Genomic DNA, 27,081 nt, shown 5'->3' with positions numbered 1-27,081 from the left:
TTCCCCAGAGTTAGAATAGAATTGTCCACTTGAGTTAATGGCCTAAGGATGGATGAGATCTTCAGCCCAGGACAGAGAGAGCCTTCCTCCCACCACTGCCTAGGCAAGCTCTGGTGGGGGTGTGAACTGAACGACATCTTGGATTCTAAGATGCTGCTGCTGCCATCTAGATGAATAGGCAGGAAACACCCAAGTTGTACTAGGGGCCCAAATGCGTAGAACCCCATTCATATTCATAGTCTCCTGGAAAGTTGTGATGTGCTTCTGAATCTCCAAGTTGGTTCACACAGGACATCTCTGCCTCCTACACTGCACTCCAGGCAGGGACAGTGCCACCTGCCAGTCCAGGCTCAACTGAGCCCTCCCTGTCTAAGCGGCAAGACAACTCCTTCTTTTGGAATGACCTGCCTTGGGTCAGGACTCGGCAGGCTAAGTCTCAGGGCCAGTGTGCTCACCGGCAGCTTCTGGCTTGGGAGCCCCAGGCCAGGTCACGGGAGACCACCCCCATGAACTCAAACACAGGCAGCAAAGTAATCTGGAGTCTTTCACCTTGAAAACCACAGGCTTAAAGCTAATCTAACCAGGTATTGTTTAGAAATTGTTTCAGAACCAGGAGAACCTAGGATAAATTGCAGCATTACCAACCTGCCATAAACCTGGACCTTCAGTTCAATTAGAAATGATCTCATTAACTCATTTTGTTTTCCTTTGCTTTTCAAGTGAATTTTCTTCGCTCACGGAAGATTTTACTACCAGATAATTTCTCCAACATAGATGTGTTAGAAGCAGAAGTCGAAATTCTAGAGATCCCTGAGCTCACTGAAGCTGTGAGGTTGTACCGCATGGACATGGGTATGCCACCAGGGAAACCTGCCTTCCCCGTGACATTCTGGGGCCGTCGGGCTGGAGCTGGACGAGCCGAGAACAAACATCCCCCCTCCCACAACTGCTTCGAGCTCTGGGTGGTGTGAGAGAAGCAGGTGTTTGGGCTGTCTTAGAATCCAAGAGAGGAATTTCATCTGAAGTCCTGTGTGGCCTCTGTCTGTTCAGCCTCCCCATTGAGGGTGGGTGGCTTACAGCCAACAGGGGCTGTTAAGTAGCCTAGTTCAGCTTCAGTTGGGAAACCAGGCCAGAATGTTCTAGAGAGGGAGGCTGGGCCTGATGGCAGATTTCCCAGGAGCAGGGCAGGTCTGGGAGCCACTGGAACTAGCAACACACACCTGCCACTCCTGTCCTTTGTCTTCCAGGCACAGCTGGGGGTGGGGGTGGGAATTGTTGAACAAATTCCTCACTAGTGCTTCAGTGTTCCCACCCAACCCCAAATTCCCTTGTCTCGTTTCGAAACCGCTGGCTCCTGCGTCTGTCTCTGCCCACTCCTGACACTTCCTGACCCTGGTCCGGTCCAGGCCTTCATGCTCCCGGCCCTACTTCGTTCTAGCTTGCCCATCTCTTCACGTTTTTTTCTTTTTTTCATTTTCTTTTTTTTTTTACCGTCATCCCATTGTGCAAGTCCTGTGCATGTCACAGGAGCTAGCTACTTCAGTGTGACCTCAGCTGGCATTCTGAAAATGTATAGAACCAAGAATGTATAGCATGTGGGAAGTGTGGTCTGCACATCACCAGACATTTAGCCTGTGGGGACAGGCCTTCCCTGTCTTCAGGCCCTGCTCTCCCAGCCTCCGCCCCAGCAAACAGGGTGCTCTCCTATTTGGGGGCAACAGCGCCTTGCGGCAGGTCTCAGGAACCGTCGCAGGTTCTTATAACAATCCAGTTAAGGGGGTATGACTACAAACCCCTCTCCCACAGGCTTCTGTTCCTCAGAGAACACGGGTCACTGAGATGGTGGAGTGGTGCCTACGCCACGAGAGCGATGGGAAGGTGGAAGGCAGAAAGTGTGGTGCTGGCCTTCTCTAAAGCACACACCTAAGCGAGACGACTCCAGTAGCCCTGGGGTGGGCAGCTCTGCCCCTGCCTTGCTTTGCAGTTCAGCTGAGGTGCTTCATTAGTCTCTCAGGACAGTTTCCTCATCTGTGATGTGAGGAAAGCACTGCCCCTCTCGTAGGCCTGCTCCTAGGATCGGAGAAATCACCCAGCAGCTTCCCCGGGGCCCACTGTGGCCACTGCAGACTGTGCGTGGCGCTGACTGCAGGAGCACAGTGTCCTGCCCAGGAGCCAGCAACCCAAAAGCCCCATTGGAAAGTGATACCACATAGAGTATCTCTGGGGAAAATCCTGCCCAGGAGTGACACAGATGGCGAATGTGGGAAGCTGTAGTGTGCTTCTGGTTGTGTGCGCAGGCTGCCGACTTCCCCCACGGGCAGTCAGAGCGGAGCCTGAACGGAGGGAGCTGCTCGCAGAGCTGGCCCCGGGGGCTGCTGCACTGAACTCGGAATGCCAAGAGGAGTGACACGGCAGAGTTTTCTCTTCTCCCACCCCACCTCCCAACTAATAGTTTTGACCTCTAAACCTGACTCAATATGAAAAATTATACTGATTTTGAGACGACCCAGATTTGGGCTGTGGAAGGAAATGTGGACCTGCTAAGCCTCTTCAGTACTCATTCAGAGCCTCAGTAGGAAGGAGACCCACTGATTCCAATACAGGTATGAATGGGAGGGGTCTAGGAGTCACCTCTTTCTCCCGGCACAGGTGGCTGTTCCCGGACCGCCTGTCCTTCCCCAAGCCCAGGGAAGGGGGGCCGTGCAGCAGGTCTGGAGTCCGTGAAGCCACTATACGTGATGGCCCTGGGTGTGCTGGTCAAGTACCCGGACTCTGCGCTGGGACAGCTCCGCATCGAGAGCACGTTGGATGGAAGTCGACTGTACATCACGGGGAATGGGGTTCTGTTCCAGCACGTCAAGTAAGGGTCTCCTCAGAGAGTAATAGCTCAGTCCCACTTAGGGTGGGCTTCTTTCTCTAGGAACTAACCTGGGGCCCTGCCACCAGCCAGAGGGAAGTAGCATCCTTGGGAGCAAACCCATAATTTTAGCCTCTTCTATCACCAGCACTGAAGCCCGGCGTTAAGAGGAGAGGACTGGTGCCAGGGTGCAAGGGTTCCCACGGTTTAAAGATTCCGGACTGTTCCATATCTCTGTTCTCTGCCATTGCTCTGGTTCTAGCCCTCTGCTAGGTCTGAGGTGGCCAAGCCACAGTCACAAGCCTTAGGATCCTAAGTATTGCCCCCATTCACATCCTCCTACATAGGTTCCTCTTCAACCCTTGGGAGGCTCACTGGATGCACAGAGAGGCCAGAGCTGGGAATGAGTCCCCAGAAATAAAGGCAGACTTCATAGAGGAGGTGATACCTGGCCTTTGCCTTGAGGGATGAGCTCAGAATATCCCCATTAGTGCAGGAGCATGGGTTCCAATCCCTTTTCTTTTTTTTTTTTTTTTTTTTTTTTTTTTTTGTATTTTTCTGAAGCTAGAAACGGGGAGAGACAGTCAGATAGACTCCCACATGCGCCCAACCGGGATCCACCCAGCACACCCACCAGGGGGCGACGCTCTGCCCCTCCGGGGCGTCACTCTGCCGCGACCAGAGCCACTTTAGCACCTGGGGCAGAGGCCAGGGAGCCATCCCCAGCGCCCGGGCCATCTTTGCTCCAGTGGAGCCTCGGCTGCGGGAGGGGAAGAGAGAGACAGAGAGGAAGGAGAGGGGGAGGGGTGGAGAAGCAGATGGGCGCTTCTCCTGTGTGCCCTGGCCGGGAATCGAACCCGGAACTTCTGCACGCCAGGCTGACGCTCTACCACTGAGCCAACCGGCCAGGGTCCCAATCCATTTTTCTAGAAGGGGGAAATGAGGCTTAAAGAGGAACAATTCTTTTAGAGTCACAAAATACATTGGTATTAAAACTAAAGCTAGAACTGGGTTTTTCTGAGTCCTTGAGGAGAGGATCAGCCAATCCTCAATGCTCTTACCTCAATATTGTGTTTTGGGCCTTTGTAGCCCACCCCTAATTTCACAGAGGGCAAAGAAAAGTGCCTTTAGAGGGAGGGGGTTGATGTTCGGACTTTCTTGGGCACACAGGGTATTAGCAATCTAACAAGATCATGGCAGGCTGCCACATAGTGACTAGAGGTGTCTTGAGCAGATACTTATGGGGCCAGGAAAGATGTGGCTGGGCTCTGGCTTGGCTTTTCCACCTGAGACAGGGCCTGAAAGCCTGCAATTAGTCAATGAGAGGGCTTTGATGAAATAGTTCAAGCTCAGCTCCAAAAGGGTGAGCCTGTGTTCAACCTCACTGTCCTACAAGATACCACCGGGTTTCCAATTAAATCAAGGAAACGCTTTACCAGGTTTGAGCCAGTGCTAGGCAAGACATTCTAGACACAAAGTTGACAGGCTACACTCCATTGGGGTGCAGGGCTGAGGCTCTCTGTGACAGGCCTTTCCTCTGAGCAGGAACTGGTTAGGGACTTGCCGGCTGCCCCTGACCGAAACCATTTCTGAGGTGTATGAGCTCTGTGCCTTCCTGGACAAGAGGGACGTCACCTATGAGCCAATGAAAGTGGCTTTGAAGACTCATCTGGAGCCAAGGACTCTGGAACCCATGGATTTGCTCAGTAAATGAAGAAACTTCTTGTTTTGAATTTAGCATCAAGGGAGGGCCTGGAGGATCAGAGGGGGGAAATGAGGCTGGCCAGGGCCAGAAACTATAGATAGAAGAGGTAAGAAAAGCCAGACAGCCCACGTGGGTTTTTGTCTAAAGGAAAACTTTCATGTTAAGTGACCCCTGTGCCCCCCAAGCCCCAAGTAGTCTCAAGCAGTACAGACAGGGAGGTACAGGCTGAGCATTACAGACCCAGAGTGGGGCTGCACAGTGCCTGAGGCATAGCTCCAGCCCTGGGTGCTGACATGCTGTACTCATTTGGTCCTCACTGCCATCCAGGGAGCAGCAGCCCCCGAGTCTCTTTAACAGATGAAGCAGAGGCTCAGGGAGGTAACTTGCTCGAATTATATAGTTAGATCATGATTGAACTGGAGTTGATATCTGAGTCCAAGACAGTACTGTTTTCAACATCTGCCTATAACCTCCTATTAACAAAAAGTTTTTCAGGTCAGGTTTACTCCATATTACTGTCATTCTGCAACATTCAGCATTTATAGTGCACCTACCATATGCCAGGATAAAAGCAGACACTAGGTGTACAGAAGTGAGCAAAACAAATCCAGTCCTTATCTTCAGAACTCACAACTTAATTATATACACCTTATCTCATTATAATTGGGTTATATACCCTTCACTCATTACAAAGCTCATTAGAAACTGGTTCCCAAACATCACAACAAAGCCTAGGTCTAGTCGTCCCCCGAAGAAAGCCCCATTTTCCAGACTAAGGCTTGTTCTCTATAGAAGTGGTGGTGAATTGATAAGAACTAACTCTGTGACAGTCACCAAACCATCAGCACAAACATGACGAGGGACTCCTAGCTCCAGTCTTAGTAGCCACATAAAAACTTAACCCAAGACACGCGCAGCCAGAAACCAGAAGCAGTTGACAATGTAGGTAGACAGGAACATCAGTCCAGCTTTCTTGAGAGAAGTGAGTCAGGGCAAGAGCAGCAGTGCCCTTGGGGCTGGGATTCCAAAGGACTTACCCTCTCCACCCAAGTGGAGCCTGACCCTCCAAGCCACCATTCCAAACTTACCTCACCACCCAAGAAACCAAATGGTAAGAATGGTGAGCCACAGGAAAGGCCTGTGCAGCAGGAAAGGTTGGTGTCAGGGATTTCTGCTGCTTTTAAGAGTAAGCAACATAATATGACTGAGGAAGATATTGAGTCTTAACATGCAATACATTGTTGACTGAAATTTCCCTTCTGGGCCATGTGACGTGTTTCCTCTCTTTGGTTTCCTTAGATGAGGAGTGGATGGCAGAAATTACTGTGTATTCTCCCCAACAGATCATCAAGGTTTATGTTGGAAGCCACTGGTATGCAACCACCCTGCAGACCCTGCTAAAGGTACTGCCAGCCCCAGTTTGCCCGCCCCACTCCCTTTGGCTTCTGTATCTGAGCTGCTTTGGAACCTAGCACCTGAACCTCACAGCCCCAAGCGCCTGCTTAGAACAAGGACCTTCTCCCTACTCTTACCATTTAAACAGCAGCCTGAGGAGGCCCGCAGGAGTTTGGGTAGGGAGGAGTTCAGTCTGAGGGGCCTGGACTGAGCAGGAAGTACAGTGGGGTTCCAAATGCCTCAAGATGGTGGGTTAGGGGCCAGCAAAACTTGAAGTAGAAACAATGGGCTTCTCCCTAGATGTTCTGCTTCCCAATGTGGCTCTGTGGCCAACAAATACCAAAGCCTCTGCTCTGGAATGGTCAGGAAAATGAGAGAGAGAAGACTGATCAGCCCCTTACTAAAGACCTAGCTCTTTAACCCACACTAACAGAGCTAGGTGTCCAATCCCTTGCAGTATCCAGAGCTGCTGTCCAACCCTCAGAGAGTGTACTGGATCACATACGGACAGACCCTGCTGATCCACGGAGATGGCCAAATGTTCCGACACGTTCTCAACTTCCTGAGACTTGGAAAACTGTTTTTACCATCTGAATTTAAGTAAGTGAGGAAAGGAGATTATGTGCTGAAACCCCATCCCTGTGTAACAAAGGAAACTTGAATTTGCAGCCTTCAGGGAAGAGGTTATTGTATTTCCAACATGTGAACTGCTGTTGAAGGCAGAAGCTCTGAAGGCCTATGTCCCTACCCACACTCTCACCCAGCTGGCCAGTCCAACATTTCTTTGTCATTTGCAGGGAATGGCCCCTTTTCTGCCAGGAGGTAGAGGAATACCACATCCCATCCCTCTCAGAAGCCCTTGTGCAATGTGAGGCGTACAAGTAAGGGGACTTTGCTTCAGACACCACATTTGAAGTTTGTTCCTTTAACTCCTCTTGGGAATCCTGTTTTAAGTCCCATCTCCCAGCAGGACCTGTTCTCCTTGGGGATAAGGAGGTGGGGAAGGCCCAGGATTGGGCAGTGACCTCAGCAAACCCTTTAAGAGCCCCTTCTCCACTGGTGTCTAGAGTTCACTCTCAGTCAGCCTGGCTGACTGAGCGATGGGCCAGTATAATAGAAACTTCCACTCACTAACCAATCCTTCTTGGAGTCTGTAGGTCATGGACTCAGGAGAAGGAATCTGAAAATGAAGAAGCTTTTCCCATCAGGAGGCTGCATGTGGTGACAGAAGGACCAGAGTCGATGATGGAGTTCAGCAGAGATGCCAAAGAAGTAAGGCCCAGCCTCCTCTGGTCTGGTGTTGTCCTCAAAGGGCATCCCACAAAGCTCAGGGCAGGCTCTGCTGCGAGGGGGGCGGGCAGAGCCTAGCTGGATTCCTAGCACAGTAACTGGCTTCTGAACGGGAAAGGAGGCCCATGGAAGTGTTGGCCGCACATGTCCCTTTGGAGTATGAGAGGCCCCTGGGCTGACACCACCCCCACTCAGAGCAAAGCTCAAATGGCTGACCATGTGGGGAACAGGATCATTCTGGGTGAGCAAGTGAAGTCTCAGAGGCCCAGCTTATTAGATCTAGGGGGAGCTCCAGTGTAGAAGTACAACATGCCCAGAGCAGCTGTGCTCCCTCCCCAGGCCCCAGCCTGCATACCTGTGGACTTCCAGGACTGCAGTGACAGGACCCCATGGAACAAGGCCAAGGGGACCCTGCCCAGGTCCAGCCAAGTGGAGGAGGCTGAGCGGTACTCCCGGACTATCCAGATGTCCCTGTGCCGAGGCGCCAAGCGGGCAGGCAATCCCAGCACATACTCCCACTGCTCCAGCCTGTGTGCCAACCCCAGACACTGGGGGGCCCACCCTGAAAGTCCCCCCAAGAAAAAGTCCGCCAAAGTCAACCTCACACAGAAATGTGAAACCAAAGACCCTCCTGTCACGCCCATGCAAAAACTCATCTCCTTGGTGAGGGAATGGGACATGGTCAATTGCAAACAATGGGATTTCCAGCCACTGCCAGCTCCCCAGAGCAGCTCCTTGGAGGAGGCTAGCCTGCAGCTCCCGTCAGGGGGTGAGGCTGCCTCCCAGCCCAGCACCTCAGCTTCCTGGAAAAGCTATCCCACGGCCTCAGAGAAGGACCTAGGTCTGCAGGCAGGGGCTGGAGCTGGAGCCAAAGACAAAGGGCCAGAGCCACAATTTAAGCCATTCTTCCCCACAAAAAGAGCTGTCACCCTGAAGGACTGGGGCAAGCAGAGGTCAAAGGAGAGAGGTGAGTCCTGTCCCACCCCTGACCTAAGTCTCATGTACAGCAGGAAAAGCAAACCTTGACCAAGACCACAGCGTTATTTACAGAGGGGGCTAGAACCCTGCACCCACCAGTGCCAGCTCCGCGCCAAGCAGCGGACTCAGGGGTATGACTAACACAACCGCATGGCTTGAGGAGCTGAGAAACTACATATAGCACAGGGGAAAGGGGTGCCCATGAAGTAACGGAGCACAGAGGAAAGGGGAGCCTATGAAGTGTGGAGTGTCAGCAGAGGAAGGAAGAAGCCTTGGTGCTTGTGGAAGCAGGTCATTGATCTAGCTTGAGGCCAGGCTTCCTGTGGAGAATGAAGATAAGACTGAAGACAAAGTAATCAGATGGGGCTTGTGGCCCAAGTTCAGGACCTGACACTTTGTTCTGGTCCTAAGGGGAATGGGCAGCCACTGCAGCATTAACCAAGAGAGCAAGCATTAACCGAAGGTGTGCGTTCAGAAAGCTTGCTCCAGAAGCAGAGGAAATGCAGCAGTGGGAGGCAGAAGTGTTAGAAGTGGTGAGGTCATTCTAAATCCAACAGGCTGGACAGGCTGGGGGAGAATGGGGATAAGGACTCGGCCAGAGGGGCCAGGTTTCTGACTTGGGTGACTGCAAGGAGGTGATGGTTGCTGAAGCGGAATGGACAGAATAAGGAGCTGAAGAGAGGGTGAGAGGGTCTGTGGAGCGGTGCAGAGCAGCGCCGTGATGTGTGCTGAGAACAGCCATGATGAACTGTTTCTCCTGCTCCGTCAAGGTCCTCCCTACAGTACTGTTGCCTTCCCTTTCAGTGACTCAGCCCTGCTTGGGGGTGTGCTTTCTTGCTCCCTGACCCTAAGCCACAGTTGGTCTGTCAAGCATACTCCTTTTTTTTTTTTTTTTGTATTTTTCTGAAGCTGGAAACGGGGAGAGACAGACAGACTCCCGCATGCGCCCGTCCGGGATCCACCCGGCACGCCCACCAAGGAGGGCGCTCTGCCCACCAGGGGGCAATGCTCTGCCCCTCCGAGGCATCGCTCTGCCACGAGCGGCGCCACTCCAGCGCCTGGGGCAGAGGCCAAGGAGCCATCCCCAGTGCCCGGGCCATCTTTGCTCCAATGGAGCCTTGACTGCGGGAGGGGAAGAGAGAGACAGAGAGGAAGGGGGGGGGTGGAGAAGCAAATGGGCGCTTCTCCTATGTGCCCTGGTCGGGAATCGAACCCGGGTCCCCCGCACGCCAGGCTGACGCTCTACCGCTGAGCCAACCAGCCAGGGCCTGTCAAGCATACTCTTTAGAGTGGTCATATATCAAATGCTCACCCAAAAACTCCTCTCATTTTATAATTTTACAAAGATTTCCAGTCTCCATCTGGGTTATTATTGGCCTTATTTGATACCAGTTTTAGTTTAACAGAAATTTGGAGAGTTCCTTAGAGGGCATTGAAGAGAAGAAAGAACAGGCTCCTGCCAACCCAAGGTGCCGCTCTGGGAAGCTAGAGGCAGCAGTTACTGGAAAGTTGGGGTGACTGACTGTACTGGCCCGTCACCAGAGGTCTGCTCCTGCTTGAATTTTGAGATGGCTTAAGAACCCTCTCCCCACATTGTTTTCACAGAAAGTCCTGCCCCTGAGCAGCCTCTGTCTGAGGCCAGTGATCTAGAAAGCACAGGGGTCATCCTCAGAGTGAGCCATCCCCCCGTGGTGGGCAATGATGGCTCCTGTATGTTCTTTGAGGACAGCATCATCTACACCACACAGCTGGACATCCTGAGGCACACACTGCCTGCAGCAAGCCCGCTGCCCCAAGGTGAGGATCTGGAATCAGGCCTGCACTTCCTGGTGGGATGCTTGAGCCCCACCCAGGGTCCTGCAGGGAGACAGACCACCTTGGGAGCCCTTACTACAGGCTGCCTCTAAGGCCCTAGCTGTGGGCAGCTGGGGCCACATCCTCTCTCTCTTCCACAGAAGTGACTTTCCTGAGTTTCTCTCTGTCCTGGGAAGAGATGTTTTATGCACAGAAATGTCACCGCTTCCTGACTGACATCATCCTGGATTCCATCAGACAAAAGGACCCCAAAGCCACCACAGCCACGGTGGTCTCCCTGGCCAACCACCTGTGGGTACGTGATAGGCCCCAGGCCCTGGTCCTTCCCCACCTGTCCTCTTACCCCACAATAAGGGATGCAAGGCAAGAGGAAGCAAGCCAGGGCGGTGGCGGTGGGGGATAAGTCAGGGGCAGAAGGGTGGCAAGAACAGGGACAGGAAGACAGGGCAGTGTCATTTGGACTGAGCCTTGGCCAATGCAATGTGGAGTGACAGTGCCTCCTGACCCTTGCAGGCCCAGGGAAGCCCCTGTTCTGCATCCCCCTCTGAGGGCTGAGAGCAAATGTGTGTCAGGCAGCTGCCCCGGCCCTGCCTGACAGTGGGTTCTCCTGACAGACCCTGCACACCAGCCCCAAGCAGTTTGTGATGGATTTGCTGGCCATTGCTGGCTTCAAGGGTGACCGGCATACCCAAGAATGCCTGCACAGCTGGGTGGAGGTGAGAGCCTCCTGTACCCCACTGGGAATGGGGACCCTGTGGATGCCTCAGATGGGCACTGTGTCTTGCTTCCCAGAAGGCAAGCCAGCTAGACCTCAGGACCCTGGGTTGCAGGGAAGGGAAAGGATGGCTGAAATTAACCAGTCCAGAGTGGTCATAAAGCAGTATTCAAGCCTGACCCGTGGTGGCGCAGTGGATAAAGCATTGACTGGAATGCTGAGGTCGCTGGTTTGAAACCCCAGGCTTGCCCAGTCAAGGCACATACAAGAAGCAACTATTATGAGTTGATGCTTCCCACTCCTCCCCCTTTCTCTCTCTCTCTCTCTCTCTTACATAAGGGGGTGGGGTAATATTCAGGCTACTTGTTTTTGTAGTTTTCCTCCAATGATACTAATTTTGCCTTCATCACTAACAATGGCCACACTCAGGCAAGCTCATCAAGCCCAAGGTTTTGTGATTCTAAAAACAAACTATTCTGAGTCAGACCTTTTCAATAGGTAATACCAACTTCACCTGCTTAACCACGATGTCACCCTTTCGTACATTCTATTCATATTTAGAGCACTTATATAAAGAAAAAGAAAAGTTCAATAAGGGCAAAGGAATGATTCCTTAAGATAATTTTAGGGTTCAAAATTTATATTTAACATTGTAGGTGAAAAAGTCTTAGCTAATTTCTCACTAAGCTGGTATTTCTGTAATTAAGTACATTATTCTAACACCTGTGCCATAAACACACTAATAATTAGTGCCAAATTATTAGGCCCTGGCCTGATTGGGAAGATAAAATCAGCATCTGTAGCTAGAAAGTGGAAAAACGGTGGCAGGAACCATATGTTTTTGACTGGTCATTTTGCTCAGGTCCCTGGTAGCCATTTTTAGTCACAACCCTGTGAGATGCTCTTGGGTAGAACTGAACCCAAGAGCATTTTAGTTTCCCAACAACTGGCTTTACCTTGTCCCTGCTCCTGACCAGCTGGGAGGACCTGCACACACAGAGGTAGAGTAGGCAACTGGCCAGGAAATCAGGGATAAGACCAGTCTTTCCTTCCAGCTCACACTGCCTTTCGCCAGGAAATACGCCTGCTGCGTGGACCTGCTCATCCAGAGGGGCCTGTCTAGGTCTGTCTCTTATTCTATCTTGGGCAAGTACTTACAAGAGGCCTAGGGTGCCCAGAGATGCTGCCCCACATATCCCAAGCTTCTAAGACTCATTTGAACCACGGATGTCCCCAGAATGCATGTGCACATCCAAAAGTGTGTATCAGTCTATTTTTTATTGTAAACAAATAAAAGAGTAAATCACAAGTCAAAGGCCCAGACTCCCCTCTGAGACGCCAAAAACCTAAGAGCCAGTGAAGTAATTTTAGACAACAAATCTAACTGAAGCTATTCAAAAGGCAAAGTTGATATAACCACACTGACCCTGATAAGAAGGGGTCTGGGGAGCCAGAACAGGCAAGAGTAAGGGCTCAATAGGGGTGGGCTTGCCCCTCAGTTTGAGGAGCTTGCCTTTGAGACCAGGGGTTGGGAAGCAGCAGCTGGGAACTCACTTGTGTTCCTCTGGAGGAGTGGGGCAGTCCGGTCGCTGCCTGGAACCACTTGGTGCCCCGCCAGCCTAGAGCATGGAATCACCCACCTCTTCTCTAGCCTAACCCTAACCCACAACTGGAGTGGGAGCCGGAGAGGGGGCAGAAGAAGGGCCAGGAGCCCAGGATCAGGGTGCTCATTCAGGCTCTGCAGCAGACTCCCCTGGAGACGCCCCTGCCAGTCTGTCCAATGGGCATAGACATCAGAAAGGGTAGTCAATAGGGCAGTGCATGTGGGCTGGAAGTGGCTCAGGTGCCAGCTATGCCCTGTCATAGTAGATCCAGAGAAAAGTGATATTCCTTTGAGCTACAAGCTGCTGGATGCACTTCTCACCTTCAAGCCCAGGCTCAGACCTGTGATGTGAAGCTAGGCATGAATGTCTATTTCCCTGGCTCGGGGTCCAGGTGGTGTCTCTGGGGAATGGCTCTGGCCCATCCACCCCCACTTCCACCTAAAAGAAAGGCAGCCATAGGCCCAGAATGGGCTGGGGTGGGGCTGGTGGGTATGGGGCGAAATGGCACTCACATAGGACAAGTCCTCGAGGCCCCTGCCCAGGGCCTGCCCTGACACACAGCTGCTGTCAGAGCCACTGGAGCCACTAGCCGACGGGCACTGGGATGAGACCTCTGAGTCCTCAGGAGCTAGGGGAGGGTGAGGAGCTGAGTGAGCTATCATCGGGGCAGCCCAGACCCCAAGTCATGCCCTCCTGCCCCTGGCTAAGCCCAGACCTACTCAAGGACGGCTGGCTGCCCAGCTCCACGTCAGCGTCCAGCGCTGTTTCCTCGGGGAAGCTGGCAGAATACAGGGGCGAACGGAGGTCCTGAAGAGCCGGGTCTCTGTGCAGGTGCAGGTTGAGGGAGCCCAGTACAGAGTGGGAGGCAGGGTCTGCAGGAAGGGAGCTCGATGCCCCCAGGTAGGGGCTATCGCACTCAAATGGGGCCACAGCAATGGAGGCCCGAGAACGAACTTCTGCATAAGAGAGAGGGTCAGATTGGGACAGGTGAGAGCCAAAGTCCTGAGGGGAGTGAAGACCGGGGCTGACTGAGGCCCATGTTGCCTCCCGCGCAGATCCCCTCACCCCCACCCCATAAGGCTACCTCGGCACTTTAAAACATAGTTGATGGTGCGGTCGTTGATAGCTTCCTCACTGGGGGCGATGTCCCGGAAGGCTCTGTTCCCCACACCCATGGACATCATCTCAGCCATGCGCACCTCTGGGTGGAGAGCCAGGCACAGCTGGGGCCCTCTGTGACCTAAGCCTGGCCCTCGGCCTCTATCTATTCCTCCCCCTTAAATAAGTCTTTCCTCGACACCCATTCCCAGAAGAGAAACCATCCCGTGCACTGAGCCTTTCTGGTGCCAGGCTCTCTCCTCCCAGCAATCCTGTGGACAGGTGCGCTTCACCTTTTAGAGCTGAGGCCTCGAAACTCAGAGAGATTAATATTGTGTCCACGGTCAGAGACAGGGACAGCAGGACTGCTGACTTGCAGGGTTTCCCTGCACTGGCTGCTGCTGCTGGACCTCCTCCCACTTCCCAAGCATTTCCAGGTCCCTAGGCCGTCCTGAGCGCCTGTGGGAGGGGTTCTCTGGGGAGGGGAGTGCGGGGTGAGGTAGGCCAGGGCCCTGGGGGTGGAGGAGGGGCAGGGCCTACCCTTGTTGTGGACAGCCTGCCTCCAGAGCAGGCTGGAGATATCAGCCGTCCAAGCCTGCTTGGTGGCCAAGTTGGCAGCTTGCAACACAAAGGTGTCCCTGGCCTTGCATCGGCGGAACCAGATCTCAAAGCGCAGGTTGCTGTCCCCACAGCTCTCAGTGAGGCCAAGGTCCACCATCTATGTGGCCCAGAGAGGGATGTGGTGAGGGGTGGGGCGGTGGGAAGCAAGGGGCACAGGGCAGGCGGGGGCCTACCTTGAAGGAGCGCTTGTAGGCAAACATGTCGATGCCCGTGGGTCCTCGGCGAGGCTTGCTGAAGAGCAGCAGCTCCTCAAAGAGGAAAACACGGCGCAGGGACTTGTGGCGCCCGGCACGCACTGTGAACTCATCTTGTCGCACCAGCTGCCCCTGTTCCTTGAGGTTAACCTGCCAAGTTGGGGCCCAGTGGGTGCCCAGCCTCTTCTGCCACCACCCTCAACACCCACTGCAGCTGCCCACCATGCTCTGGCAGGACTCACGTCACAGCCCTGGATGGCATCCATGGCGAGCAGGTCGTTGCCGTGTTGCAGCTGGAAGCGCACCAGGCTCTGGGCAGCCTGCAGTGCGCTCAGCTCTGGCATGGGCCCCCCGCAGGCCCGCGCCAGCTCCTGGAGCAGCAGCGCGTACTTGCTCATGCGCTGGACGGGTTTTAGCAAGTAGGAGGCCAAGTCCAGGTGGTCCCCCAGTGCTCGCTGCTTGTCCTGTCAGGTGGGCCGAAGATCATCAGGCACTTCCAAGGTTCCCACCATCTGCCTCCCCTACAGACACAGGCTCACATACCTTAAAGAAGGAGTGACCGTAGCTGGCCATCAGGGCATCGGAACGAGGTTTATTTTTGCTGTACAGTGCATACATCCCAAACTGCACCCTCTGCAAGGACACGTAGCTCAGCCCCAGATGCAAGGGGCCAGCTCCCAAAGGCTGCCCTTACCTCAGCTTGAGAGGACCAAAATGCCAACTGGCAGCTCCCAGAAAAGGCCTCGCTCTGCAGATTCAATCTGCCCTGCTTCAAATGAGGGGTGATCTGACAAGAACGGGCCCTCGGGAAAGAAGTCCTGCACACAGCTCTGCTCCTCCCACTCCCTGAGAACCCTCTCTGGTCTCAGCTCACCTCGGACTACTACTACTCTGCTCAGGACACTCAGCCACCTTGACCCGTCTGTTCCTTAACCACTGGGCGCTTGCTCTGTCCTCTGATGGAATGTTCTCTGACTCCAGCCCCTCCCTCTGGCCTCAGCTCAAACACCAGCTCTTCAAGACTACCTGCTCTCTCTCTAAAGGGGGAACCCGTGCCCTGCTGGAAACTCACAATCATTTGTCTGTTCTGATTATTTTCCTCTTAGCCCCAACTATAATCTGAAATTACCTTTTTCACTTTTATGTCTCATCTACTTAACTATGAGCATCCTGAGGGCTAGGGCCCTATTTGTTTCACTCATGGCTACACCCAGCACAAGGCCTGGCACCAAGCATGGACCCAACAGCTTTGCTGAGCGTAGCAGAATCAGCTGTGGCCATATGGCCTAGGGAGCTTACATGACGCAGGAAGGCATAGGCCACCCGGGGTGGATGCCGCGTGCAGGCCTCCAGCTCCCTCAGGAAGAAATGGCAGTGGAAGTCGCGCAGCTTCTCCAGGTTGCCAAAGAGGTGGGCACGCTGGCCACGGAGGCCCTGGGGCACATCGGGGCGATCCAGCTCGGGGAAGTAGTTCTCTATGGTATAGTCAAGGGCACGGACATACTCCTGCTCCGTAGCCACCAACTCTGCCAGCACCAGCTGCAGTCTACCAGGAAGGTGGAGTCAGGACCCTAGACATCTGCCCTGCCACTGCCCTCCCTGCCCTGCTCAGTGCCCGTACCTGTTGGGACTCCTGAGATCAGAGCTGCCTGGCAGAGGCATGGTGGGGGATGGCCCTGCCTGGACACCATCTCCAGCCTCTGCTCTGTGGCAGGCAGCCACAGTGACCACATGGTGGCAGTGGTGGACAGACTCTCTGAGACTCTGCCCCAGATTCCGGTCAAGGCTGTATGCCTTCCTCAGGGGACGGGTGGCAGCTGCAGCTAGGACCCCGCTGACACACAGGCTAGCTGTGCTGCCCATTGGTGGTGGCTTCAGTGCAGCCTCTAGCTTCTGGTCCAGGGCCAGCCAGGTGTCCTGGCACCGTGCCCAGGCCCAGTGGCACTCTTGGCGAATGCCTTCAGAGCCTAGCCCTGTGGCCAGAGCCCACATCTTTTGGAAGTGGGCAGGAGGCAAGTCAGGGTGCTTGGTCCGGTGTAGCTGCAGCCGCTGCAGCACGACCCCTGGATTCTCCTGCTCCAACTCTGCCAACACCCGCTGCCCCTCCTCAGCCCATGTTGAGGCCTGCAACACCAAGGCCACACAGGTCCTGAAGGAGGATCCCACCAAGAACAAGACCAAACCTTCTCCCCACGACCCCTCCCCACAGGGTGCTGGCCCCAGGCCATATTCCCAGAGGTTGGTTTTAAGGGTCAGATTGAAGACGAGGAGAAAGAGCAGGCAGGACCACCAGGAAGAGCTCAGGCTGTGGAGCAGCTGAGCGGCCACCCTTCGGGCCCTCCTGACCACCAGGAATAGGCCCCCTCACACACCTGCTTGAAGAACCGCAACAGCTTCTCAGCATCTGCCAGCCGCTGCCGCCGCCGGGCCAAAGCCCTAGAGAATTCAGTCAGTTGGGCTTGCAGGGCCAGAAAGCGGGCCCCAAGGGGGCCCAGTTCAGCTGCCTCCCAGCCAGACAGTGGCTGCAGAAACTTCTCCCCTTGCCTGGCCTGCTCCTGGAGACAGAGATTGGGCTCAGCAGCAGCGTCTGGCAGCCTAGCCCTCGAACCTAGGTCTCCTCCACTGACATCTACACATCATCATCAAGTCTCCTCTATAATTAAAGACCACTCCCCATCCCCACATTTTCTTCTCTCTCTTAGCCCCTCTCCACAGCCAAACCTTCCTGGAAGAATTGTCTATTTTTACTATGGCTGTGTCTTCACCTCATCAGCCTACTCCAATCCACTGCTGCCCACCTCCCAGCACGTCTCAGGACTCGTCTGACTCCACAGCTCAGCAATATTCAACCCTTTCTCTTCTGGCTCCTGACCCCTCCCGACGCTCCCTATCCTTCCCCGGTGGTTTCTTCTCCTGCTCCCAAACCCTGACCCAGGCCCCAGAACACTGAGGCCCCTGAAGACCATCCACTCTCTCTTCCTAGGCAATCTTGTATGACCACACTTCAAATGTCATCCACACACCCACATCCACCAAGTGACCCTCTGCAGCTAGATTTCTCCTCTGAGCGACAGGCCCAATCCTAATGGACCTTCCTCTCATTCCCCCATGGTCATCTCCAAAGGACACCCAAGATTGGACTCATAAATGTCCTTCTCCTAAAAAGTCCTTGTCTCTTGGTACCTCTCAAGGAACAGAACTCATTCATTCTTACAACCTCCCTCTCCCTCTGCCTCTCCCTCTTACCCTCTCATATATGCATACCATCAAATCCCATCAATTTCTCAGATCCCCTCTGCTATCATATATAATATGGCCAGAGCAACCATTTCCACCTGGACCACTTCAAGTGCCTCTTCAATGAACTCACCTCCAAATCATTGTTTATCCAGAAACTAGGGTAGTCATCCTAGAACAGAAATCTAAATATATGACTTTCCTGCTTAAACTGTCCACTGTTACAGGGCCCAGTGATCTGGCCACTGACCACTTTTCCAGCGTTTTTTTTCTTTTTTAACCTTTTCTCACCCTACTTTCCCTCTCTTTTCTGCTCTACATTTCAACATCGATGTCCTTCTTAAAATTCCTCAGGCAAGTCATGCTTGGTCCTGTCACAGGACCTTTGCACATGCTGTTTGTGCCCTCATCCTGGAATGTCTCATATCTCCAACCCTCTTCTACCTTAGCTCAAAAATCACTATCAAGAAAGCCTGCCTAGGCCCTGGCCGGTTGGCTCAGTGGTAGAGTGTCAGCCTGGCGTGCAGAAGTCCCAGGTTTGATTCCCGGCCAGGGCACACAGGAGAAGCGCCCATCTGCTTCTCCACCCCTCCCCCTCTCCTTCCTCTCTGTCTCTCTCTTTCCCTCCAGCAGCCGAGGCTCCATTGGAGCAAAGTTGGCCCAGGCACTGAGGATGGCTCCATGGCCTCTGCCTCAGGCACTAGAATGGCTCTGGTCGCAAGAGAGCAACGCCCCAGATGGGCAGAGCATTGCCCCCTGGTGGGCATGCTGGTGGATCCTGGTCGGGCTCATGCGGGAGTCTGACTGCCTTCCCGTTTCCAGCTTCAGAAAATACAAAAAAAAAGAAAGAAAGAAAGCCTGCCTAACACCCCTCCTGGGCCAGGTCTTTATTACACACTCAGGTAGAACCACTGAAATTGCTTTTCTCTATAGCTTCTTGCCTCAGTTTGGAAACACACATATATGACTTTCAACCTTTAGTCACAACTTATCTGCTGGACTATAAAGCCCAAGAGAACAAAGGATAGATTTGTTTTCACTCACCCTATAGTCCTACTACCTGGCAAATTGGCCCAGTGCTCACAGAATGAACACGTGGCCAAACTCACCTGGGCAGCTCGGTCTAGCTCCCAAAACGGGCCTTGGGCCTGCAGCAGCATGTCCAGTGAAGGCTCCTTGGGCTCCTCCAGTGCTGGCCAGCCTACCTGCTGCAGCCACATTTCAATCTGGAAGGGCACAAATAGGGAAAGGACAGAGCAGAGTTACTGTGGGTTGGAGGGTCACGCATGAGATCAGGGATAGGGTCCATCTAAGTGGGTAGTTCCTACCTGGTGCAGCCTGCCCTCCTGGGCCTGTAGGGTCTGGACCAACTCCAGTGCCTGTACTCGACGGTTACTCTGCAGGGTCAGTTGGTGCAGCAGCCCATCCACGCGGCCATATAGTTCATCAGCCTTGTCCACTGCTGGCCTAGTACAGGATACACGATCTTAGAGCCTTTGCCAGTTGCCTTGCTCCACTCCACCCTGTCTGGGGACCACAATAATGGCTGGTTCTGAGCCAATCAGCTGAGTCATTGGTACAGGATATGGTGTGCTGGTGCAAGATCTGGGAGCTAGGCCTGCACCTACCTGTAGTCTGGGCTCTGGGTCACCTCTGGGACCTCCTGTTTCAGCCATGCCAACTCTATGCTCCCCTGGCACTGTAGCCATGCCAGCCGTGGTGAGTCTAGCACGTACTGCATCAGGACCTGTGCCTGCCGTAGAAGCTGACTCACTTCCTGTGATTAAAGCCAATAGGTAGTGAAGGTAAGCTTGGGAGAAAAAAGGATGACAGGGAGAATTTGAGGAGAAGTCAGGAGGGGACACTTACCCCAGTCTCCATGGGCTGGGGCAGAGCCTTCAGGCTTTCAATGGCCCCCTGGAGCAGGGCACACACCACCTGGCAGCTCTGCAGTAAGGCTTCCAGACGCTATGAGTAGGGGCAGGCACGACAGAGCAGTACACAGTGCTGGTCCCAGGCATCCTGGTTCCAGGCTGCGCAAGCCAGCCCAGGAGAGGCTCCTGCTGCCCAGGTGGGCTACATACCCACCCTCTGCCCCACCCAGTGCACTGACCCTCCGGAAGTCCAGCCAGGCCTCGTGGCAGTAAGGCAGATCTCCTCCCAGAGAAGCAGGGAGCCATGAAGTGGAGATGTGGGTCAGTAGGCTCTGATGAGAGGACAGCTGCTCTATCTGCAGGAGAAAAAGGTGTTGTCACCCAGGCCTGGTTGGGAAGCACCCCACCTCCACCCCTGGCCAACGTGGCTCAGTACCTGCAGCCCTGAAGGCACCTCGTCTGGCATTTTCCCGACCAGCAGCACCTGGTGCACAGACCCTGGGGCTGCTTCCTGAAAGGAATCTGAGCTCAGCCCTGCCCCCAATCCCACAAATGGAGTGGGGAGCTACAATTTTGTACTCACCTGCAGTTGGCTGAGCCCCCAGAAGAGGGAAGAGCTCGGGGGACAAACTCGGGCATCCACTAGTACAGTCAGTCCCAGGGCCTGTACTTCGAGCCTAAGGGAGCAGGCTCCATTCAGTATCTAATTCCCAGGCCTTGCCATCTCCTAACTCAGGCTGTACCCTCCAACATCCTCCTCCCAACCTGGGGATGCTTCGCAGGTAGAGCAGGAGGCGAACGAGCTCATGGCTGCTGCACTTGGGATGAAGCCAGGTGTGGCTATGGGCACATAGAAGCAGCACTGCCCGGCCTTCTACATCTCGAGTCCCTGTGGGGAGAGGGCAGTGAACATCTGCCCAGTCAAGTCACCCAACCTCCACCACCTCTAGTCCTTCCTGCTACCTGGCAGGGCAGCCATGCCACTGGCCAACAGCTCCCAGGATAGGTCTTGGGCCAGAAGGTAGTCAACAGGCTTGGAAAGGCTGGATTCACTGGGGTCTTAGGAAAGGAAATGGCTTGGGTCTGCACTGGCCCATCTACCCTGAGATCCTCCTCTCAGACCAGGGCTTTAGTCTGAGCAAGGTCAGAACCCTCCCCAAGTCTCGACACCCCCCTCCAAGCACTCCCACTCCCTTCCAAGACATCTCTGCCCAGCCTCCCTTACCTGCCTCCAGCAGCTGTGATGATGTCTCAGATAAAGGGCCTCCAAGGTCCACAGAGTCACTATCCAAACCTCCAGGGTCCAAGCCAGCTGGCCTTACCCTGTCTGGACCTGAGTCCCCTACCAAACCTTCCCCTTGGCTGGCACTCTTGCCATGTGCCAGGCTGAGGTGGGAGGACATTGGGCATAAGAGACTCTCCACTTCAGAGGGGACCAGTTTCTCTGACTTGCCTGAGGAACCTCCTGATGTGCCCTTCTGGTCATCCGCTGACCCATCTACAGCCATCTGTCCTGGGGTTGACTGGAGCTCCCCAGGCAGGGGGCTGCCCTGTAGCCCTTCACTCTGGGCGGCCCCTGCTGGTGGTCCTGGGGGACTGGGGTTAATGACCTGCATTTGGGGAGCAGGTTCCTCCTCATCCCAGGCATCCCTGAAACTACACACAGCAAATCTCCAGTCCGTGGCATGGCCCTGGGAGTCTGGAGACTCATCCCCATGCTCCAGGGACCCTTCCACCCACTCCTTAAGGGTAGGCCTGCTCATGGCAAGCGGCAGATGGGCTGGGGCCTCTGTGTGAACGGAGGCCTCAGTTCATCCAGGAAAGGGGTTGAAAACGGTCAGGTAGCACTCGGCGGGTAAGGCAGGCACAAGGCACTAGGCTGTAGGAAGTGCTAGTTTTGGTTCCTGGTCACAGGAAGCGATGTTGCTGCAGTCCAGGCCTGAGGAGGTGTGAGAGGAGCAGAGGTTTCCCGTCCGTCCAGGCCCGGCGCACTCACATGGGCTCCCACCCTCGGAAGGGGACTCTCGCAGCTTTGTAGGCTTATGCTGGGGGCGGGCGCTGCCTCGTGCTCGCTCTCGCTAGCCCAACGGGGTCCTGGCTTCACCTGGAGACTCGCGCGCCTCCTCCCACCCGCCCGCCGCACTCATAGCCCCGGGACACGCCACGGGGACCAGGGAAGCCGGGGAGGCGCGCAGCCGAAGCCGTCGAACGTACCGCAGCGGAGCCTGGACGGCTTGTAATAGTGCGCCACCGGCGTCCGCGGGCGCCGCCTCCTGGCCGCGGGGAAGGGAACGCAAGGCGTCCCGCGTCGCGGCGCCGCACCGCCCCCTGGGGGCCGGAGGACGGAGCCACAGCTCACCGCACCCGGCCCGACGGCAGAGGACCGGGGCCGCCCTGAGAGCACGGAGGCATAGGCCCCTGCAGCGCCCCTGCCCGCGGCCCGGGCCGCTCGCTCCACCCGCACCCCTAGGGCCCTGCTGACTGGGACAGCGATCAGCGGCCGTTCTTCCGTGCCCACTCCCCGAAAAGCGGTCTCCGCTGGGCAAGGCGATGCAGGTGTGCCAAAGGGTGAGCTTGTGGGTCCCCCTGGGTGTGTGGGGAAGGTCATGCGGGGACGGGGGCTTCTGCTCTTGAATGCACGCAGTATAAGGGGAGCCTCCCTAAGCAAAACAAGGAGCACTCATTCCTCTCAGTGAGAAGAAAAATGTGATCCCAGGGTCCCAGGAGGCCCCTTAGAAAGAGAGACTCCCTAAGGCCAGATCAGCTGCCTGGGGCTGCTGGGAGACGGCAGGCATATCTTCATGGAGAGTGGGAGAGAGGGACCCCTCCCTTGCAACCACATCTTCATTCCAGGCCCCAGGCCCAGGCACCAAGAGACAAGTATGATCCCATGATGGGAAGAGGGGCTGCTGTGGGGTTGGAGAGAGGGAGGGAACAGGAAGGCCTTTGGGGTGGGAGCTGACCCAGGCCAGCCAGGATCCACCAAATCTATCAGGCCCAGTCCTCCACTCCCTTACATTCCTGGCACTTCTTTCACATACATGCCTTCCCCAGCCAACACCGCCTTTCCCACAAAGTCCAGCCAAGGGGGCTAGGACCGAGGTCCAGTCCTGGAGCCAGACATATGCTAACCGAGGCCTGTCTTCCACTTACCTGCTGGGCAGGCTCCCGCAACTCTGTTCTCTTTGAGCCTCACCTTACTCACCTGTTTAAAAAAAAAAAAAAAAGTCGTTCCTTTTGACTTGGGATTGCCATGAAGACTAGAGAAGACCCCATTTTTCAGATCCACTTGCTGCCATTACTTGTGCTATGTTAGTGCCCTGCCCCTCACTTCACCCTCAGTCAGGGGATCCCCGACTGGTGAAAGTCATGTGGATAGTTACCTGTGAGATTCCCTCCCAGTTCTGAGCTATGAGGTCCCTTTGAGGCAAGTGGGTCTCCCCAAAATATGTGGGAAGACTGTTAGAAGGTAGACTATGTGATCAAAAGAAGGCTCTGTGCCCTACAACATGCTCAGGCCTGGGTTCCTGGGTGTAACAGCTTCCCTGACTCCATGGCAGGGACCTCCTTCATGAGCTCAACAAAGCTGCCAGAGCAGAGAGCCGGGGCATCCGAAGCAGGCAAAGTGGGAACAATAGCAGTCCGCCCTCCTCCCAGCTGTCACATTAGGACCCAGATTCTGGACTCTCAGCTACCGAGGAGACCTTCATGAGCTGATATGGCTGCAAGCGAGGAGCCTGGGAGTTGTCCCGCTCCGTCCCCAACCCCAGTGGGCCCTCTCACCCCACTCTCCTCTAGCTTCAGTGAGCATCAGGTCCAACCTTGGCTCCCTCCCCAGCTGTCCCAGGGCCGCCCACTGAGTCACTGCCTCCTGCTCCCTCCCACTTCTGCTGCCCACTCTCTGCCCACTGCCAACCACCAGCCAGGCCCCCTCGTAGCCTTAAGAGTTGGGGGAGGGGGGTCTGCTGGCAGGAATACATACCCCTCCAATGCCAGAGGCAAATAAGATGCCTCAAGCCACAGGCCATAGCTAACCCCAGCACCCCTGGTCACAGGCAAACAGATTTGGGCCAGGGCCAACCCCTGGTTTATTAACTCCACATAGAATGTGCCTTGTAAGCTTCATGAAAACAGAGGTTATATGTTGTCCACTTCTGTACTTCCAGCAATAATAAGTGCTTAGGGGATGCCTAAGACTGGTCACACTATCCCTGCCTTCCTGAGGCTTTCCATCAATGAGCCAGATGTAAACCAGCGTTACAAATGGAGACAGATTCAGAGGCTCTGTCTGAAAGGGACACAGAAGAGGCAGAGAGCTACAGAGCATAGCCCCAGGATGGCAAAGAGACAGATAGAAATGCGGACAAACTGAGACCTAGTGGGGAATACTGGGGCTTGGGCCTAAAGCCAGCCTGGGCTGCTGACCACAGCAGACATTATGGGCTGAGCTTGCAGGAGTGAGCAGTGACTCATGGGCCCCATCTCTGTGGCTTTCCTGGCAGCCGAATCTACTCATAGCAGCCTTTTTCCACTGAGATCATAAAATGGGAACGGGCTTCCCACCCCTGCCCCTTTCCCAGCCTTCTCTTATCTTTCCTCAGCCTCCCATTCCTTGCCAATATATATAAATCAAACATAATATGGAAGCTCTGTGCCTCAGTGGACCTACTAATAAGAGACCTACAGTCATTACCCTTATTCCATCCCAAATCTTGCATGCCTTCTTTAATACTGCCCAAGACAGTGAGGGTGACAGATACCCCAAACCTAGAACTCTCTCACCTTTGTCCTAAATAAACTCCAGACACCTTAGTGGGCCATTCAAGGCCATCCAGAGGCACCAGAGTCAGCTCCCATACTGGCCTGGAAAACTCATCTGATTGTAAGTCTTAATTAGCTCTCCTCTACCTGGAATGCCAACACCCATCTCCCCAGGTCAAAATCCTTCTTCCTTTAAGGCCTGGATGCAGCTCAGGTGGCACTGAAGGCCATTCTTCCATCCTGCCCAGTCAGGTAGTGACCCATGGATGATTTCTTGACTTGCTCACTCTCCTGCACCCCAGATGCCTGTCTCTCCAGATTTCTTCCCCCAGTCCCTTTGCCTCAGCCTGGCAGTTCCACCATCCTTAGTTACCCAGCACCAGGCCCAGAAGGCCCTTAGCACCCCCTCCCCTACACCATTAGTTGCCTAATTGTGTGAATTTGATTTCTACAACATTGCTTTTTTTTTTTTTTGCTTTTTTTTTTGTGGCAGAGACAGAGAGAGTCAGAGAGAGGGACAAACAGCCAGAAAGAGAGAGAGATGAGAAACATCAATTCTTTGTTGTGGTTCCTTAGTTGGTCATTGATTGCTTTCTCATATGTGCCTTGACTGTGGAGCTGCAGCAGACCGAGTGACCTGCTGCTTGAGCCAGTGACCTTGGGCCCAAGCTGGTGAGCCTTGCTCAAATCTGATGAGCCCACGCTCAAGCTGGCAACCTCAGGGTCTTGAACCTGGGTCCTCCGCGTCCTAGTCGGACGCTCTATCCACTGCGCCACCACCTACTCAGGCTACATTTCTTTTTTTTTTTTTTAGATTTTATTTATTCTTTTTAGAGAAGGGGGGAGAGAGAGAGAGAGAAAAGGGAGAGAGAAGGGGGGAGGAGCAGGAAGCATCAACTCCCATATGTGCCTTGACCAGGCAAGCTCAGGGTCTCGAACAGGCGACCTCAGCGTTCCAGGTCGGTGCTTTATCCACTGCGCCACCACAGGTCAGGCAACATTTCTAATCTAGTAATTCTCAAAGGATGTGTGGACCACCTCCTTCTGGAGAGCTGATTAAAATTACAATTACAGCCTGACCTGTGGTGGTGCAGTGGGATAAAGCGTTGACCTGGAATGCTGAGGTCGCCTGTTCAATACCCTGGGCTTACCTGGTCAAGGCACATATGGGAGTTGATGCTTCCTGCTCCTCCCCTTTCTCTCTCTCTCTCTCTCTCTCTCCTCTCTGAAAATTGAATAAATAAAATAAAAAATAAAATAAAATTACAATTACAATTTCTGGACCCCCATAGACCTGCTAAGTCTACACCCATTGAAACTTTGGGATAAACTTTGGAGTCTGCATGTTTGATAATCTTCCCAGAGTTTCTGACAAACTCTGAGAATGGCTGCTTGTCCTCTCCAGTACCAACCCCTTTACTTTCCCCGTGCTGCTGGAGCAGTCTCCCAACAGGTTTTCTCCAGCCTTACCTTCTACCAATCCACCCTTTACATGGGGTTTCACACGTCTTCCACCTGGCCCCAGGTACATCTGAGCTCCCTACTGCACATCATTTTGTCTAAACCACTCCCAGATCCCAATTCTCTCAGGCCCGCTCTCTGCCACCCTCCAAACTCAGCAGCGTCTCCCTACCCAAGCCTTGTTTCCCTGGCTGGTTCCTCCCAACACATCACCCACTGTTTTGCTTTTTTGCCATGTATGCTTTTTGTTTATGCTGCTCTTTTTACTCAGAATGCACCTACCCAACTTTGCCTGTGTTGTCTGAGCCTCTACACACACACACACACACACACACACACACTCCTTCTAAAGCCTGCCCAGATCTCCTCAAGTCCCCATAGCACTTTCAGTGCTTTTTGCCTTACAGTATAAGACCAGTGATGACAAACATTTGTGATCGATTCCCATGGGCAAGCTCTGTACTACATTCTTCTCATTTTATTATTGACTCCTGATAGCAGCTTTATGAAATAAGGATGATTGTTCTCCCATTTTAGAGATGAAGACACTGAGGCAGAGAGAGTATATAACATGCCTATAATTATATACCTGGTGAGTGACAGCTGGAACTTTTAAATACTATGTCTTATCACTGCCAACTATAAACAACTAGAGGGCAAAGCCTGCATCACTCTTTTCTTCACACTTTCCTCATGCATAGTATAGAAAAAGTGACTAAATCTGCAACCTTTGCAGTGTGTCAAATCCTTCAGATCTATAAACAGAAAGTGGGTCAGTGATTACCTAAGGCTAGGCCAGGGGTAAGGAGCAACTGCTAATGGGTCCAGGGTTTCTTTTGGGAAAAATGAAAATGTTCTAAACTTAGGTTGTGGTGAGGATTGCACACCTCAATATATATAATATAATATAATATAATAAATATATAATATATAATATAATAAATATATATTTTTTTTGTATTTTTCTGAAGTTGAAAACGGGGAGGCAGTCAGACTCCCGCATGCGCCTGGCCAGGATCCACCTGGCATGCCCACTAGGGGGCAATGCTCTGCCCATCTGGGGTGTTGCTCTGTTGCAACCAGAGCCATTCTAGCGCCTGAGGCAAAGGCCACAGAGCCATCCTCAGCGCGCTGGGGCCAACTTTGCTCCAATAGAGCCTTGGCTGCGGGAGGGGAAGAGAGAGACAGAGAGAAAGGAGAGGGGGAGGGGTAGAGAAGCAGATGGGCGCTTCTCCTGTGTGCCCTGGCCGGAAATCGAACCTGGGACTCCTGCACGCCAGGCTGACGCTCTACCACTGAGCCAACCGGCTAGGGCCACACCTCAATATATTAAAACCTCTGAAATGTATGTGTTAAATGGGTGAATTGTATGGTATGTGTATCATATCTTAGTAAAGATAGATGTATTTTTTTTTTAGATTTTTTTATTTATTCACTTTAGAGAGAAGAGACAGAGACAGAGTCAGAGAGAAGGGG

General features: G+C 53.8%; 2 protein-coding genes across 2 annotated transcripts in view; one reads left to right on the top strand and one right to left on the bottom strand.

The window, feature by feature from the left end:
• The window catches only part of KCTD19 (potassium channel tetramerization domain containing 19), a 28,216-nt gene extending 16,292 nt beyond the window's left edge, over window positions 1-11,924 (top strand). Inside the window, exons 5-16 of the mRNA XM_066244112.1 lie at window positions 721-852; window positions 2,650-2,860; window positions 4,403-4,563; window positions 5,862-5,965; window positions 6,415-6,557; window positions 6,755-6,838; window positions 7,115-7,229; window positions 7,587-8,214; window positions 9,831-10,022; window positions 10,181-10,335; window positions 10,655-10,756; window positions 11,811-11,924. Coding sequence (XP_066100209.1) covers window positions 721-852; window positions 2,650-2,860; window positions 4,403-4,563; window positions 5,862-5,965; window positions 6,415-6,557; window positions 6,755-6,838; window positions 7,115-7,229; window positions 7,587-8,214; window positions 9,831-10,022; window positions 10,181-10,335; window positions 10,655-10,756; window positions 11,811-11,924 — 2,141 coding nt within the window. The remainder of the gene's footprint in view (window positions 1-720; window positions 853-2,649; window positions 2,861-4,402; window positions 4,564-5,861; window positions 5,966-6,414; window positions 6,558-6,754; window positions 6,839-7,114; window positions 7,230-7,586; window positions 8,215-9,830; window positions 10,023-10,180; window positions 10,336-10,654; window positions 10,757-11,810) is intronic.
• A 546-nt stretch (window positions 11,925-12,470) lies between these two features.
• On the bottom strand, window positions 12,471-21,014 carry PLEKHG4 (pleckstrin homology and RhoGEF domain containing G4). The gene is made up of 21 exons (XM_066242961.1): window positions 20,609-21,014; window positions 20,347-20,442; window positions 20,149-20,272; window positions 19,967-20,060; window positions 19,820-19,894; window positions 19,623-19,739; window positions 19,379-19,477; window positions 19,138-19,286; window positions 18,838-18,976; window positions 18,619-18,735; window positions 16,645-16,827; window positions 15,894-16,396; window positions 15,572-15,818; window positions 14,816-14,905; window positions 14,515-14,736; window positions 14,252-14,422; window positions 13,998-14,175; window positions 13,444-13,560; window positions 13,079-13,315; window positions 12,872-12,987; window positions 12,471-12,699 (listed from the first exon to the last, which is right to left on the bottom strand). The coding sequence occupies exons 1-21, from the start codon at window positions 20,997-20,999 to the stop codon at window positions 12,694-12,696; spliced, it is 3,471 nt and encodes a 1,156-aa protein (XP_066099058.1). The 5' UTR covers window positions 21,000-21,014; the 3' UTR covers window positions 12,471-12,693.
• Window positions 21,015-27,081: the final 6,067 nt, after the last annotated feature.

Source organism: Saccopteryx bilineata, chromosome 9, assembly GCF_036850765.1.
Source record: "Saccopteryx bilineata isolate mSacBil1 chromosome 9, mSacBil1_pri_phased_curated, whole genome shotgun sequence".
Lineage (NCBI taxonomy): Eukaryota > Metazoa > Chordata > Mammalia > Chiroptera > Emballonuridae > Saccopteryx > Saccopteryx bilineata.
The sequence above is the reverse complement of the archived record's forward strand: the minus strand, read 5'-3'. Positions and strand labels throughout refer to the sequence as shown.